The sequence below is a fragment of the Tachysurus fulvidraco genome, chromosome 17 (genome assembly GCF_022655615.1).
Source record: "Tachysurus fulvidraco isolate hzauxx_2018 chromosome 17, HZAU_PFXX_2.0, whole genome shotgun sequence".
In the NCBI taxonomy this organism is placed as follows: domain Eukaryota; kingdom Metazoa; phylum Chordata; class Actinopteri; order Siluriformes; family Bagridae; genus Tachysurus; species Tachysurus fulvidraco.
In genome coordinates this window covers 24,308,005-24,326,336 of record NC_062534.1, presented here as the reverse complement: position 1 = coordinate 24,326,336, position 18,332 = coordinate 24,308,005, and the positions used below count along the sequence as shown (strand labels likewise).

At 39.7% G+C, this 18,332-nt stretch overlaps 1 protein-coding gene across 2 annotated transcripts in view; it reads left to right on the top strand.

Annotated features, from left to right (window-relative positions):
- Positions 1-7,022, top strand: part of LOC113656595 (regakine-1-like) — a 40,711-nt gene extending 33,689 nt beyond the window's left edge. Inside the window, exons 1-3 of one of the 2 annotated variants that reach the window (XM_027167909.2) lie at positions 5,979-6,122; positions 6,622-6,745; positions 6,871-7,022. In XM_027167909.2, coding sequence (XP_027023710.2) covers positions 6,059-6,122; positions 6,622-6,745; positions 6,871-6,949 — 267 coding nt within the window. In that variant the 5' untranslated portion in view covers positions 5,979-6,058 and the 3' untranslated portion in view covers positions 6,950-7,022. Of the gene's footprint in view, positions 1-5,978; positions 6,123-6,621; positions 6,746-6,870 lie in introns of those variants that run through there. The other variant, XM_027167908.2, reaches the window with a different exon arrangement.
- The last annotated feature ends 11,310 nt before the right edge of the window (positions 7,023-18,332 follow it).

Genomic DNA, 18,332 nt, shown 5'->3' with positions numbered 1-18,332 from the left:
TTCTCCACATTGAGAGGGGTCAGCTGAGGTGGCTCGCGCATCTGTTTTGGATGCCTCCTGGACACCTCCCTGGGGAGATGTTCCGGGCATGTCCAACCGGGAGGAGGCCCCGGGGAAGACCTAGGACAAGCTGGAGGGACTATGTCTCTCGGCTGGCCTGGGAACGCCTCGGTATTCCCCCAGAAGAGCTGGTGGAAGTGTCTGGGGAGAGGGAAGTCTGGGTGTCCCTGCTTAGACTGCTGCCCCCGCAACCTGGCCCGGATAAGCGGTAGAAAATAGATGGTTGGATGGATTTACATTTAATGTAAATTTAATGTAAATCATCATCATCATCATCATCTACTTTTTCTCATTACTAATTGTTAGTAGTAGCAGTAAGAGGTTCATTTCTAAAACTAAAGAGCTAAAAGAAACGTTATGTATTAATGAATGTAATTTATTTCATTGAGTTTACTCTTTGATAATAAAAGAATTTATAATAAAAATTTTAAATAATGAAAAAATCTTTAATGTATCTGTATGTTATTCTGTTGTATCATGCAGCCTTAGCAGAAGAACTTGACACTGTGGCTTGTAAATAGCTTTGTGACCCAAACACACATTTACACAGTGTACACAGTGTGTGATAGTGAAGTCATTTGATGTAAATGTTTACATGGCTACTATTTCTTTATTTAGCTACACTGCAAAAAGACATTATGTTTTTTATTGTGATCGGAGACCTGACTAGCTGACTTCAGGCAAAAAAAGCTTTCTAGTGAAGTTCTTCGACACCAAATTTCAAACAGACATGAAATAACATCAGAAGTTAACAAACCCTTAGTGTCACTGTAGCATTAATTAAAATAAATATATATGTCCACACAATGTTGTAGACAAAGATAACAAAATGGCTAATCTACCAGGTAAGTCTACAGCCATCCTTTAGAATTCATAACTAAGAATCATGTTGATTTGTTAAATATCCTGACCTTCAGGATCACCTGGATTTCTGCACTGATTACTCAAACGTGTGATTGATCTTCATTCAAGATTTAGTCATAATAATGTATTTGTCACGATTAGTCACAGGCGAATGTGGATCCAAATGCAGTTAAATCCTTTTAATAGACAAAAACAGGAAACAAGAAACAAACAAGCAGACAAAAACAGGGCAGAACACTGAGCAGGACAGGGCACAGGAACAAAGACATGAACAGACAGCCTAGCACATACTAACAACGACTCAAAACAGGGAAATGAACAAACAGAGTAGATATAGGGAACAAGAACCAATCACATGACAGAGGCAATCACAGGCTAAGACAAAACACCCGGGGAAGAGAATGAGTGCAGTTAATGTCCATGGTAACAAATAGGTGGGCAGGGTCAAGAATTAACAGCAGGGAATGACAGCAGACAGAAACAAGGGAAAACACAGACAGCCTCGTTACAGAGTGACGTGGGGCCGATCTCTAGTGGGCCCACCACCTAAAGGAGGAACCGTAAGGGGCCTATGCATTGTGGATTGGCTGGCAGTCGAAGACGGGGGCCTCAGGGACCCAATCCCCGGAAAAGGAATCTGGTTCTAGGGACATGGAATGTCACCTCGCTGGGGGGGGACGAAGCCTGAGCTGGTGCAGGAGGTTGAGCGATACTGACTAGAGATAGTTGGGCTCGCCTTCACGCACAGCTTGGGCTCTGGAGTGAGAGGCTCATAGCCCCACAGCTCAGCCGCCATGTGTTGGAGTTCATCCCGGTGAACGAGAGGGTCGTTTCCCTGCGCCTTCGGTTCGGGGATATGTCTCTCACTGTTATTTGTGCTTACGGGCTAAATGGCAGTCTAGAGTACCCGACCTTCTTGGCGTCTCTGAGGTGGTGCTGGAAAGTGCTCCAATCAGGGACTCTGTCGTTCTACTGGGGGACTTCAATGCTCATGTGGGCAGCGACAGTGACACCTGGAGGGGCGTGATTGGGAGGAACGCCACCCCCCCCTTCCCGACCTGAACCCTTAGTGGTGTTCTGTTATTGGACTTCTGTGCTAGTTACAGTTTGTCCATAACGAACACCATGTTCAAGCATAAGCGTGTCCATCAGTGCACGTGGCACCAGGATACCCTAGGTCAGAGGTCGATGATCGACTTTGTGGTTGTTTCATCTGACCTCCAGCCGTTTGTCTTGTACACTCGGGTAAAGAGAGGGGCGGAACTGTCAACTGATCATCACCTGGTGGTGAGTTGGATCTAATGGCGGGGGAGGAAGACTTGGCAGACCCAAACGTACTGTGAGGGTCTGCTGGGAACGTTTGGCAGAGTCTCTATTACTGCCAAACATCTAGAGTAATCATTACTCTCCTGAAAAAATCCACATCTGGCACTTGAATTGTTTTTTGGATCAGTTCCTCAAATTTATCCTGTATACTTCTGACTCCATGATGTCATCAAATGATTCAAGCAAGTTGAATGCCACAAAGAATCATGCTGCCACCACCATACTTCAACATGAGATTGGTGGGGGTTTTTTGGCTTTTTGCAAAAACTTCTTTAACTAATTTCACAAGAAAATATTTTTCCCCTCATGGACTTTTAAGTTCCTGCCATTGTTTCTTTTTCCCCCATGAGTGCTTGGATTGACAGGAGTCCATGGAGGCAGAAAGTCCTTGGCTTGGTTTTTGATCTGTTATGCACTGTCAGGAGTGTTTATTTTTCCAAACTTTCAGAAAGATTGATTTGACATTGCCTTTATGGATTATTGAGTGCAGATTTATTGAAATAAAGATTGTAATGGTTTCACTGCATTACATTTTTTCTATCCTTTCTTCCCAGAGTGGTCACAAAGTCCTGAATGAAATAGCAACCTAGATGCAATACACACATACAAACCTACACATACAAATTCATACTGTTTACTAATCATATAACCATCATCATGAACAAACAACTGAGAAAACATTAAAATACAGAAATGACATTGAACAGAAACAGCTATTTGAAGTTTGAAATCTAAAATCTCTTTTTGAAAGTATTAACAGCCGTAGATCTTGATTATAGATCTAAAGCAGTTGTACAGCCTGAGTAGAGGAAGTGGTGATTTGAGAAAGTGTGTGGAGAGGGGGAGAGTGAAAAATCACATGCAAGAAAAAAGCCATCTTAGAAATGAGATCTGCTATGAACATGAAATGAGTCTTGTGATTCTGCTCCTGGGCTTCATCCTGAACATGGTGCTGTTATCAGACACTAGCACCATGACCCTGAGGAACACTGTTTCATTTCACTGTGTACGGCACCAGCTACATATAGTTGAAATTAATTGAAAGCCTTTTGACTTCTTCTTAACTCAAGTTACTATCTTGTAGATATATCTTAGTTTCAGATCTCCAGGAAATGCTTGTATTGCTGGAGTGGAAAATGTGGTTAAGTTGGGTAGAGATGTGTAGATGTGTAGAAATATATACATTTGTATAAAATGATCAAGTAAAACCTGACTCAGGGAAATTTGCTGTTTGAGAGAAAAGATATCAGAGCTTCACACACCTGCTGAGAACTTGGTGACGACTCTTCACAATCAACACAAAGCTAAGATAAATCTTGTTTTTCATGTAGGTGCTAATAATAATCACCTTTGTCAGTCAGAGATTTCTGAGAGTAATATTGTAGAGGTGTGTAAATTAGTGAAGGCGATGTTAGTTGAAGTGTTTCCTGAATAAGTAGGTCTTCATGCCGCTGTTTGAAAATAGCCAGTGACTCAGCTGTCTGGACCCCTAGGGGAAGTTCATTCCACTACCTTGGTGCAAGAACAGAAAAGAGTCTTGTAGTATACTTGCCTCTTACCCTGAGAGATGGTGGAACCAGTCGAGCAGTGCTGGTAGATCGGAGGGTGCAGGGTGCAGTGCAAGGAGTGAAGAGGGCTTTGAGGTAAGAGGGAGCTGGTCTGTTTTTGGCTTTGTAAGCCAGCATCAGTGTTTTGAACTTGGTGCGTGCAGCTAACAGAAGCCAGTGGAGTGATCGCAGCAGCGGGGTGGTATGCGAGAACTTTGGCAGGTTGAAAACAAGCCATGCAGCTGCATTTTGGATCATTTGCAGAAGACGAATTCAGTATACAGGGAGAAAACACAAGGACCAAGTACTGAGCCCTGTGGGACACCAGTGAAGAGTCTGCATGGAGCAGATGTCACTCCCCTCCATGTTACCTGATATGAGCATCCTTCCAGGTAGGAAGAAAACCATTCCCAAGCTGATCCTCAAATCCCAAGACTCCTGAGGGTGGACATGAGAGTCTTCCTTATAGAAGGAAGTCTTGGCAGAAGTCACATCTGGGGAGAACTTGGCCAGGAGTGTTCAGTAAGAATCAAGATCTGCATCAAGTTGTGATTTCTTCCACTTTCTCTCCGATGATCTTAGCTCTCTTTGATTGTTCCACAGCACATCTGAAAGCCAAGAATTTTTAATGGGTTTAGTGGACATAGGGCAGAGAAAGTCCATAGTTGAGGAATGAGATAGAAAATTATCTGTGGCTGAGTCCAAGGGTAGTGAAGAAAAAGACTCAGGATCAGGAATAGTAGAAAGAGTCCCAGAAGCTACAGAAGAAGGGGAGACAGAGTGAAGTTTGCAGTGGGTAAGAGTGAGGGGGTGAGAGGTAGTTTTAGGTAGGATAGGGAGAGTGATGGTGAAGGATACCAGGTGATGATCATAGATGTGTAGTGGGGTAGCAGTCATGTCTGTAGCTGGAGAAGGACAGGTGAAAACCAGGTCCAGGACATTGCCTCCTTTGCGTGTGGGGATGTAGCTGTTGAGTGTCAGGGTGAATGAGTCGAGAAAATTAAGGAGGGAAGAAGATTGAAGCTTGTCAGTGGGGAGGTTGAAATCCACAAGCACTGTCAGAGGGGAGCTATCGGAAGGCAGAGCACTAAGCAGTGTCTCCATTTCTTCCAGGAAGTCTCCTAGAGGACCAGGAGGGCAGCAGACAACAATGACAACATGTTTGATTGGAGATGTGACTGAAATGGCATGGAATTCAAAAGAGTCGATGGTTAAATGAGACAAGAGGAGAGGTGTTAAGCACCATCTCTTTGACAACAATAAACCTGTACCACCACCCCTGCCCGTTTCTCGTGGTGAGTGAGAGAAAGCAAAGGCAGAGGATAAAGCAGCTGGTTTAGCCGTGTTCTGTGGGGATATCCAGGTTTCTGTTAGCACAAGAATATCAAAGGAGTAATGGGAAGTTAAAGCAGAGATAAAATCAGCTTTCTTTAAAGCGGACTGGCAATTCCAGAGCCCAACTACCATCACTGTTTGAGATTTACACAACAGAGGAGGGTAGATGAGGTTACTGGAAATGTGACCTCTGCTCTGTAGACGAGAACGTCTGTGACAGTAAGAGGTGACTACAGAGATGGGTTTGAGGTAAGTATCTGCAATCAACCAAGAGTGAGATTTAAGATATGGTGTGGTAGAATATATCAAACAGTACTAGACACGTGTGTTACAATGTGTTAGAGAGATACTTAGGAGAACCTTCAATTTAAATGAGTAAGCCCTGCCCACAGTTAACCTTAAGGGAGACTGAAACTACCCCTGATTAATCAGCTGAGAGAACAACTAAGCAAAGACCAACACTTTAATATTAACAATGGTATAGAATATAACAAAATTCAAATCACACTACTTTTGAACAAAGTGAGTTAAGCAGATTGTATACAAAAGTCAGGAACCTACTTTACCAGAAGACAATATATTCAAATGAAGAGAGTTAAAGCACACTTCACACAGTTCACCAAACACTCGATGCCCAAGGTATGGTTGCCCAAAGATACCTAAGGAATCTATTCATAAAAAGCTAAACTAAACAAATGTGGTTTTAGCCTGGACATAAACACTGAGACTGTGTCTGAGTCCCGAACACTAATTGGAAATCTTTTCCAAAAGAAAAAGCTCTGCCCAGTGCTGTAGCCTTTTGTACTAGATCTTCAGCACATGATTTGGTGAGATGAAGATATCCATGCAGATGTACAGAGGAGGAGCCAAATCTGTTGTTAGATGGAAAGATATCAGAGCTTCACACACCTGCTGAGAACATCAAGATGAATCGTGTGTTTCTGGTCCTGGGCTTCGTCCTGATCATGGCGCTCTTCTCAGATGCTCAGGGTGAGTTTATTACACAATTCATTGAGATGGATTTGATGTATGACATGATATATGGCTAAGTACAGTGACCCATACTCAGAATTTGTTCTCTGCATTTAAACCATCCAAAGTGCACACACACACACACACACACCTAGCTGTGAACACACACCCGGAGCAGTGGCCAGCCGCGGAGCAGTTGGGGGGGAGGGGGTTTCGGTGCCTTGATCAAGGACACCTTAGTCGTGGCCGGCCCGAGACTCAAACCGACAACCTTAGGGTTAGGAGTCAAACTCTCTAACCATTAGGCCATGACTGGCCCATATACATATATAGCAGAACTAAAAAATAGTTTGTATACAGACACACAATTTATTGAGATGGATTTGATGTAGTTGCATCAAATTTAGATTATTTGTTATCATTAACTGAAGGATTAATTAATTTTTCTGATGTTTAATTTTTTTGTAAGTTTTGATTAAATTGGCCTGAAACACCTGATCTGTCTCTCACTCACTAGAAGCTATAAAAGTTATTGGAGAAGTCGAGCCTTGCTGTTTCAACTTCTTCGATGGAAAAATTCCTCCCAAAAACATCCTGCAGGTTAAACAGACAGGCTCACACTGTCCACAGCAAGGCTGCATGTGAGTATCTGACAATCACTGTTTTATTACATGATTTATTATATTAATAAATGGTTTCTAAATGAGATGAGAGTAGAGGAAATTGTACTGATGTGTTTGTGTGTGTGGGTGTTTGTGTCTTTCAGTGTTACTACTCCTAAATATCCCAATCTGTGTGTTCGTAAAGTCATCGTCAAAGGCTGCACACCTAAAGGCTTCAACTAAGATCACACTGCAAGATACACACACACACACACACACACACACACACACACACACACACACACACACACACACACACACACTTATTTACTAAAGTTTAAGCTGAGTCATTTCTTCACCACATTTATGAACCATTTATTATGATGCTTAATGTTGTTATTGTTGCTTAATGCAGTGCAGATTCAAATAAAGCTATCATTGCACCACTGAGTGAACTGCATGATTTATTAACGCAAAGATTTTGATTTATTAACAGAAACATTTTATTATACTGTATTGTGGGTTATTGTCTAAAGATTCATTGACACAACATTTTTTTATTGATTAAATGATGAATTTATGATTTTGTAGAGAAATCTTGGTTCTAGATCTTCAGCAGAGAGAAGGATGGGGTGAGATGTACAGATGTACAGAGGCAGGGCCAAGTCAGTCTTTAGGTGATCATTTTTACAATATCAGGCAGTAAAAGCAGATTTAATCAGATTTGGGGTAAAGGCTTTTTCAACATGGGGAAGAGAGGCTCAGTCAGACAAGGTGAAGGGGCATCGATATAGGGTAGAAGGGGTCGTTTGTATGGGGTAGAGGATCTTGTTGCATATATTACAAAGCAGCAATGCAATTGTAATACATTTGAATAATGTGTAAAACATAACATGTGAAGTTCATCTGTTTTCCATTTTAAAGTATATTTTATTATTTTATTGAAACTATTTACTGTTTATAATTATGATTAAAATAAAATGATTAATTCAAGTGGATTTAAATAACTCAAGTAAAATTTTAAAACACTGTAAAGCAGTGTAGAAAAACATTTATAATATTAAAATTACAAAATGGATAATTATTACATTCATAATGTCATTTATATTTGGAATGCTTGATTTACCTTTAATGTAAAGTTAATGTAAATCATCATCATCGTCATCATCATCTACTTTTTCTTACCTGAATTGTTAGTAGTAGCAGTAAGAGGTTCATTTCTGAAACTAAAGAACTAAAAGGAAATTTACGTATGAATGAATGCAATTTATTTTATTGAGTTTAATCTTAATCTCACCTGCTACATATAAAGTAGCCTTTTGACTTCCTTTTAACTCGAGTTACTATCTTGTAGATAAATCTTAATTGCAGTTCTCAAGTAAATGCTTGTATTGCTGGAGTGGAAAATGTGGTTAAGTTCGGCAGAATAGTACCTAAAGTAGTAAAGGCTACCACAGGAAGAAGATCATTTTCCTGCAGAGTTAGCTAACTAGACACATGAAATGACTCATGCAGCCTAAGTTCTCTAGTCTGTGGTTTCGAAATGACGATCAAATAATAATAATCTGTTCAATTCTGTTCATTTCTGTAAAAACATATTAAAAAATTCTATAACATCAGATCAGACTCTGATGTTCAGGATGTTGAGGAGACACCAGTTCCAGTTCATTCCAAAGGTGTCCGGTGAGGTTGAGTCAGGGCTCTGTACAGGACACTTTACTCCAACCTTCACCTCCACACCATGATGAAGCTCAAGGGCTCAGAGTTTTAGTCTCTTAGTTCCAGTGTAGGGAAATTGTAAAGCTACAGCACACAGAAACATCCAATACAGTTTTAAACAGTCTGATGATGATCTAAATGCCAGTGTAATGGCCGGGGTGCACTTACTTTTGGGCATATAGTATATTTAATGTTTATCCATATGTGTCTGAACTATCAGTTACTTGATATTCATTTCTTGTTTAGGGAACTGTTGTATAAAAGCAATAATACACTTACAGATGTGCGAGTTGTGTATATAGAGAATAACATCTGTTTTATGAAATGCTGCTTACTTAATTAACAAACCATTAAATGATGTGTTTGAGCTTTTGAGACTTTGTCCTGGTTTCGCTAGTGAAACCACCCAGTATTTAGTTTAATGCCTTGTATTAATTAATCTGTTAATCTCAAATTTTTGGAAAAGATATCTTTTGGAAATCAAAAAGTTTCTCTTTCCTTCTTACACAGTATTGTACAGCACATAAACATGAACCTACATTGACTTACAGAGTCCTGTGACTGAGGGCGAAGGTGCACCGTATCAAACGATCAGTGTAACTGTATGGTGAGAAAGAAACTGTTGCTCAAGGAGAGCTCTGTGAAAGCGCAACCATGGTTATTAAATATGTGGTTTTTGGTTTGTTTCTAAGTGCTTTGTGTGAAACCTTACACAAATTCAAACACGCCTTAACTAACACCATGTCTACAGTGAAATGTGGTGGTGGTGGAGGCATCATGCACACCATTCACATTTAAAAAAACAAAAACAAATAAAAACTGAAAACAGTAACTTCACCTTTCGGTAGGACAATGAGCCCAGGCCCACGGTCAAAACAACACAGGAATCACAAAAAAAAAAAAAATTCACAATTAATTTTAAAGAATGCCCGATGACGCCTGAGATAGGCACAGGCTTCCCGTGACCCGAGAAGTTCGGATAAGTGGTAGAAAATGAGTGAGTGAGAATTTTAAAGAATTCATGAATAATGCATGACCCCCAAAGCAAAGGTGCAGCAAAACCCATGAGCAGTGTGACAGAGAAGATTGTGTTAGATTAGTTTGCATTTAATCTTAAACATTTAGCTACAATCTCTTACACTTCTGCAGAAGTTTAGACGAAGTGAGAGATTTCTGTTTATCCTCTTCACTCTATCTGTAAGGCTGAGACCAGAAACAGAACAAATGTCATTTCTGCTGATGTCACGACGCGGGGTAAGGAAGCGGACCCAAACGCAGGATAGCAAAACAAAACAGGGTTTAATAACAAAGGAAACACTAAACATGACACGGACTAAAGACAGGACAATACAACAGTAGATTCAGTGCTGCCATCGGCAATGCGGCACACTTAAATACAAAAAACATATAGACAGCTGAGTTGAGTCAATACCCAGAGCTTGTGAACGTAGGTCATGTTTGGACTGTAGACTGACCTGTAAAACGACTGCTTCAGCTTTTAGCTCAAACACTCTACACTATAACAGACTGGTACAAGGTCTGTATAACTCTCCATCCTTTCATCTATCCATCCATTGATCCATCCATCCATCCATCCATTCATTCATTCATTCATCCATCCATCCATCCATCCATCCATCCATCCATCCATCCATCCATCCATCCAACTCTTGCTTAACTCCACCCTTAACAGAAACATTTAAACTCCTCTTTTTCAGGCAGAATCTTTAACCTTTACCCCAAACTTAATAGTATAATTATAATATTTATCAGTAAAACAATATAATTTCTTATATCGTGTTTGTAGAAGGCACTTTATTTATGTTAATTTTACATTTTGCCATGTTGGCTGATAAAAAAAACTGGATACGAGTTTTTTTAATATAGCCTGAAGGTCCTTCAGTGAAGGAGTAAGATGCTGAAAAAAACCATCATTTTTCATCAACAGAGCGATTGGTCCTGGAGTCACAAATAAAGTTTTTCAATACAAACACAATTAAACACACAAAACATCAAACCTCAATTAACCATCAACCCAAATAAAATTATATTAAATAAAATCCCAAAGAACAACGCAATAAATTTGACTTCCTCAGTTCTAATTAACGATAAACTCCCTGGATGCCGATTGTACCAGATAATGATTTCACCGATATTGTGAGACATTTCCTCTCCATAATAACACAATTTTGCAACATACAGGTTCAAATAGAGTTCGTTTTTTCATAAGAGCAGCTGCTAGATAGCAATCATTAAGCCCACAACTACTGTGGTGTTGCTTAGCTAACTAACTAAAATGCAAAGCACTTTGAATGACCTCTGTGTATGAAATGTGCTATACAATTAAACTTGCCTTGCCTTGCCTAGCTAGATCGTTAGCTAGTAAGATGCTATGACACATGTGAAGCTCACTATGTTTAGCCCCAGTGACTAGTTTCCCTAGCTAACAAGCTTTCATGGTGATGACAGCAGTTCATAGAATGACTGATATTGTTAATGGTATTAACTTCACCTGTTATCTTGATGACACACAGCTCTATGTTATCTTGATGACACACAGCTCTAAGTCAGATGTGAGTCACCATCTTAATAAGATTGAAGACTGTGTGGGACATCAGACAGTGGATGCTTACTAACTTCTGCCTGCTTAACTTAACGTTCTTTCATTAGGACCACACAAGCAGCCAGAAGTAAGCTTTCTGATTACAGAGTAACTCTGGATTGTTTTTCTGTGCAGCAGCGAAAGACCTTTAAAACTAACATAAATAATATCACAAGGGTGACATTCTTTCATCTCAGAAATATTGCTAAGATAAGAAATATGATGTCATTACATGATGCAGAAACACTAGTTCATGCATTTATTACCTCTACGTTGGATTATTGTAATGCTTTACTGTCTGGATCAGGGGTCGGCAACTTGCGGCTCCTTCGTCACTCTGCTGCAACTCCCTGTAGATTTGGAAAATAAATTTTGAATTTAAATTTATTTCAATTTAGTTAGTTAGTTTCTTTTCTGTTAGTTTTTTCTGTTACTAACCTATAAATCACTTAATGGTCTCGTGCCACAGTACCTGGGTGATCTTTAGCTTTTTTTTATGATCCGTCACACCTACTTTGATCAAAAGGTGCAGGATATTTGGTAGTACCTCAAGTACAAATGACTCCAGCAGGGGGTAGAGCTTTTTCTTATAGAACCCCACAGTTGGGCACGGTGGCTTAGTGGTTAGCACATTCGCCTCACACCTCCAGGGTTGGGGTTTCGATTCTCACCTTACAGCCTTGTGTGTGTGGAGTTGCATGTTTTCCCCCCGTGCCTTGGGGGTTTCCTCCGGGTACTCCGGTTTCCTCCCTCGGTCCAAAGACATGCATGGTAGGTTGATTGGCATCTCTGGAAAAATTGTCTGTAGTGTGTGAGTGAATGAGAGTGTGTGTGTGTGTGTGCCCTGCGATGGGTTGGCACTCCGTCCAGGGTGTATCCTGCCTCGATGCCCGAGGATGCTAGAGATAGGCACAGGCTCCCCATGACCCAAGGTAGTTCGGATAAGCGGTAGAAAATGAATGAATGAATTAAAATGATTTAATAAAATAAAGTTTGTTCAACTCAGTTTTGTAACATATTTATCACTGCAATACATTAATATTTTTTTGTAATGAAGATGCCTGGAAAGTAAGATGTGTCCAGATTATTATAATTATTCCTGCCTTCATGAATATTTGAGAATCTAATATACAAGACAATATACTCTAATATACACACTTTGATTATTCAGCATGGCACAAAACACATGATGAAAGCATGGAACACAATGGGGAAGTTAAAAAGCCCCATCAGGCATCCGATGGTGGAGGGGTTTATTAATGAAACTAACCTTAATAAATAGCCGTTAAACCGCAGCATGAAAACACAAACATACTGCACAAGATAACAGACTGAATATGAAGAGAACGTTGCAGGTGAACACACAGACAACATGACCTACTGTAAATAGTGTTAATATTTATGGGAACAATGCAGATGTGTGAGGAATCAGAGAGATGTGATGAGCTCATGTGGTTTGAGGGCTGGTGTGATGTTAGTCTTGTCATTCTGGAAAAAAAAACGTAAACATTTTTGAGACAGAAATGTAAATCTTTATAATTCATGCAAATTTATGCTCTGTATCATTTTTATTTTATTTTGTCAGTTTTGAGTTATTAGTGTGTAATTCTGACTTGTTTTATAATAATTTGCTAATTTCTGCACTGATAAAAATATTACTCTAGCGCGTGCGTGTGTGTGTGTGGCGCCCCCTACTGTACACTCACTAAGCAGTTAGGTTACTTATAGTTTCTCAACTTAATATTTTCCTTAACTGTTTCTTCCAGTAAAATAAATAGTTTGGTCTTGTGATCTTGTGGAGGATCCAGAATAGGAGTCACTATGAAGGACCTGTTGCCATAGAAACGGTTAAACTGTTTAAATGTACATCGTGACAATTTTAGTTTATTGTACCATGAACGTGCAAAAGTGTACTATAATGCACGTTAATTCCAAAAGAAGCACACTAGTATTTTTGTTAAGTGTAACACACTGTATGCCAGCAAAGTACAGGACTAATTTTTAGAAAATTCTTTTAATAAATACAATCATTGATATCAAGTTCACCATTCTGATGTCTAACATACAACACAAAGATCTGACCCCACCTGACATTTCTAGCCTGACAGAATACTCATTGCTCATTTTATCCATTGCTTAATTTGTGAATATATTTGTGCAATCTTCAATTTTAATTACTTGGTAGTTAAGCAACATTATGCAAAATTTAACCAGAACTGTGTGTTTCTGTGAATCTTTAAATCATTATATGTAGTCATTATTAATTATTATGAACTTTCATACAGTAACTCACGTGGTACTCACGTCATCAGACTTAAATTCACCCGTTTCCAATCGATCATATTAATTTATGGACCATTTATAAATCACATTCAGTCAGTAAGACACAAGGACTTACTCTTATTCTTCATTTTGCACCCAGTGTTTCAGATGGTGCAGGGTATTAGAAAGATAATGCGCTAATCCTATCCGAACTTCTCGGGTCACGGGGAGCCTCAGGCGTCATCAGGCATCGAGGCAGGATACACCCTGGACGGAGTGCCAACCCATCGAAGGGCACACACACTCTCATTCACTCACACACACACACACACACACACTACGGACAATTTTCCCAGAGATGCCAATCAACCTACCATGCATGTCTTTGGACCGGGGGAGGAAACCGGAGTACCCGGAGGAAACCCCCGAGGCACGGGGAGAACATGCAAACTCCACACACACAAGGTGGAGACGGGAATCGAACCCCCAACCCTGGAGGTGTGAGGCGAACATGCTAGGCAAGGCAAGGCAAGTTTATTTGTATAGGACATTTCATACATGGAGGTCATTCAAAGTGCTTTACATAGAAATTAGAAAACAATTTATAAGAGAGAAAAATATATATATATATATGTAAAAATAAGAGACACACGATAAAATCATAATAAAAACAAAGAACAATTAAAGAAAATAAACGTGATTTTAATAAAAACAGTTTACAATATGTTAAAAGAATAAAACAGGAGTAAAAGTGATTTGGATAAAGCAAGGGCGTCGATTTGGGTAGGGACGGTAGGGACTTTTCCCTACCAATATCCAGGGAACACTCAATTGTCCCTAGCAATAATTCGACAAGCTTATATATATTTATACATAACCACTGATATCCGTCTGTGTCTTGTGCTTTTTTACTTATTTCATTTAACATTTATCCAGGAATCATTAAATAAGATGAAAATATTTTACAACGGCTTTCTGTAAAAAATAGCGCAACTAGTGGAACACAAACAGTTAACAGATTTACCCCCTGTAATGAATCCCGCCTCTGTAACTCACCTCTCTAAAATGATTGGCCATTGCCTTTTTTGAGTCCTGCCTCTCTAACCCACGTCGCTGTTTGATTGGCTTTGTTTTTCTCGCTACTGTGTTTAGGTCGGCTGCAGTGCAGTTATATTCCGTTGTATGAAGCAATATGCAACATGATTATGCAGGCTACGGGTATTTGAGGAAGAAAGTATTCTTATAACAACAGTTTTATGCACAAAACATGGGGAATGTTGTCCCCACCAATGTCAAATAAATTATGTCCCCACCAATGTCAAATAAATTATGTCCTCACCAATGTCAAAATCAAACTTACGCCATTGGGATAAAGAGTGCAGTCAGTGTGACCGCCATACCGTCCACGGCACAATACGGAAAATGACCACTAGGGGATGAGGCTGAAGCAACTTCGTTGTAGCTTTTAAGCATTAAATCCTCTAAATACACGGTTAAACTTATTTTTGTATTAAAGCTTAGACTCTCAAGATTTTATTAAGCCCACACACAAAGCATAATATGATTTATAGCCGTCATACTATTTGAATCAAAATTGGTAGTGAACTGAACTAGGTGGCGCTAGACCAGTTGTTCCCTTACTTAAGACGCTTCCCTTTCTTCACTGGGTAATATTTTCCAAAACAAATGCTTCTCAAAAATCCCCAAGAGTCCAAGGAACCTTTTAATCCAAAACGCTTTGGTCGCCTCGCAAATATTCCGTTTCTGACCGAAAACTTGAAACAGCAGTTCACCTCCTTCCTTTGTTTCGGCTCTCACTTCTCCCATGAGGCTTCTAAAACTACACTGTTGCATCAGATTTGTAGTCCAGGGCCTAACGAATCAAACAAGCCCTCACTTGAGCCAATCAGCACTTGTAGTGCAGAGATAGATGGCTGAGAAGCCAATGATGTCTCTCCATCCTAGGTGGGACTCCCTTTGACTGACAATTGCTCCCTCCAGTAGCAATGTAATTATCCGGGACCTTTACAGCTCTTTAGCCAATAAGGAGACAATTACAACGGTATGTCTGATGCCTGAGCTGCGCAGAAATGGCTGCGCAATGGGTTTATTGCGCAATACTCGACTTTTTCACACTCTCACAGCTCAGGGTGTCAGGTTACAGGTTACAGGCCTTTTTTCACAGCAGACTTCTAGGCAGAGGGGTTCTCTTTGTTTTAGGCCTTTTAAACTGAGCATGCAGTCTTTTAATTCAAAGTTATACAGTAAACAAGTAAACAAGAAAAACATGAACGGACGGACATGTCCGTAGAAAAATATTCATATAAAATCCAATTTTGAGTATTTTGACTTGAATTTTTTTTTCACCAAAAAAATATTTCAAGTCTTTTGACTTGAATTTTTTTTTTTGGTGAAAGCCAAGACATGTGGCTATTACCCTCAGTTGTTATTTGGTTCCTAACATGTTCCAGAGCAATAAGATTAATCAGTTTATCAGGTAAACGACTCAGACGGAAAAAACCTTCCATTCTAGCCTCTGTAAATTTGTGTCAGTAAGGCCTAGAATCACTCTGACACTTGTATCTGAAACTAGAGACTCTCTCACAAGGCTCACCCCTGTGTGTCAAAGTATAGGGGTGGGTAGGTCATTTAGGTGGGTAGGTCATTTAGGCGAAAATCATGAAAATAGGGGGGAGATCCATAAGGAGATCCATAAGGAGATCCATAAGTGATGTTTTGTTAATCTTGATTTAAAAGCGTCTACCGTTGAAGCACATCTGATCTCTTCTGGAAGCTGATTCCAGCTATAGGTGGCATAATAACTAAATGCTGACGCACCTTGTTTTGAGTGAACCCTTGGTATCTCTAACTGACCTGATCCTAATGATCTGAGTTGTCTGCTTGGTTTATATTCAATTAGCATACCTGTCATGTATTTCGGTCCTAAGCCATGAAGTGATTTATAAACGAGTAACAATACTTTAAAATCTATTCTAAATGTAACTGGAAGCCGGTGTAAGGACCTGAGGACTGGAGTGATGTGCTCAGATTTTTTGGTTCTGGTCAGAATTCTGGCAGCAGCGTTCTGTATGAGCTACAGCTGTCTAATGGTCTTAGCTGATCACTAAGCCACCGTGCCCCCCACTGGAAGGGATATGTCATTACAAAATGTAGTTAATAGTTGTTGCAATGCAACATTCTTGTTATTTGTGACGAACAAAATTTCGGCGCGTAACTTGTCCTGCGGCTTTTGTCCTAGACCCACGAATGAGGTGTCAAATTGACCAGCTCATTGAGGACAGGTGTGCTATGACTTTTATAAGTGATCGGAATTCCGGAATTCCCAGTACGGAAGCTCAAACGGGTTTTTTTTCCCCCATAGACTTCCATTATAAATTTTGGAGGTTTATAACTCGGCAAGTTTTCGAGCGATTTACACCAAACTCGACCAGCTCCTTTAGGACCTTACACCGGACAAAGTTTTATTTTAGTAGCAAAAAGTATTGGGACCCTACCGGGTATTCACGTGATGTCACAGGTAGCCCCGCCCTCCAAAATAAGCGAAATCAAAAAGTTAGCTCAACATGGACATGTCATATCAAAACACTCAGCCCAATGAGGGGAACTGACGTCACGTGTAGCCCCGCCCCCAAAATAAGCAAAATCAAAAAGTTAGCACAACATGGACATGTAATGTATCAAAACACTCAGCTTGATGAGGGGAACTTGCCACGTGCAAGCACCATTCACATTTTCTTCAGGAAATGTACCGTTCTAGTTACCATTACTATAGTTTGACCACTATAGTTTTTTTTAAAAAATGGCAATTTTATGGCTGTCTTTAAAAGTTACATTCTCAAACTTAGTACTTTATCCTGCCTGTGCATAGAGTGTACTGTAATGCAATAAGGCCTTTATGTCAAACACAATAAGATACCAAACTGATAGTGATAGTAGATATGAAATGGTTTGACAGAATATGCTATTTTAAGGTAGGAGAGAGAGTAAGATTAATCTTGAAGAGATGGATTTTGTTCTTTGGAAACAAAAAGAAGCTTAAAAATTGTACATCAGGTGACTACAGAAAAATGATCAAAGGACCATCATGTACCCCCCAAAAAACATGCAAATTAAGAAACAATAAGTATTTGAACCATCTATCCTCTGCTAATACAGTATGTCAGTATTTACCAACCTTTCTTACTCAGCATTTCATTGTACCAGCTCCGATCATCTTCCGTGCGATGAAGATTTTGGACCTCCACTGAGATGAGGCTGACTCTAAGAATCCTGAGACATCTACAGATCTACCAGCTCCAGTTGAGCTAAGTTGATACCAAGAGGAGATCTGAACTCCATGTGATCTTTAGACCGATTCAACATTTGATGAGTGTATATTTATAATCACACCCCCAGTGTCACCCATATGAGGATGGGTCCCCTTTGAGTCTGTTTCCTCTCAAGGTTTCTTCCTTACCAATTTAAGGGAGTTTTTCCTTGCCACTGCTGCCTAAATCACCTCAGACTTGCTCATTGGGGGTAAATACATATACATACATACATACATACATACTGTACATACATACATACATACACACTGTGAACTATATACAGTACGTATATCTTGAATTTTTACTATTATTAATTCTCTATATTTCTCTTTATGTTTACCTTCTGTTCTATGTTTATGTTCTGTAAAGCTGCTTTGAGACAAAGCCCACTGTAAAAAGCGCTATACAAATAAACTTGAAATGAATTGAATTGAATTGAATTCATTGCAGTATACAGTAGCTCTATTACATGTAGGCTAATGCTTCACAATGTTCAAATATGGTTCCTTTGTACAATTTCTTATTATGACTATTTCAGAACACACCCGAATCAATGAGCTAGTTACCCAAGACATTCTCAGCAAGTTTAAAATAAGGAAATACTCTAACAGTCGCAATACCTCTGAACTCCTGGGAACACAATTTTAAAATACTGCTACGTGCAATAAACAGTATTATTTGAAAAAAAAGCCTAGCCTAGTCACTAGAGTCT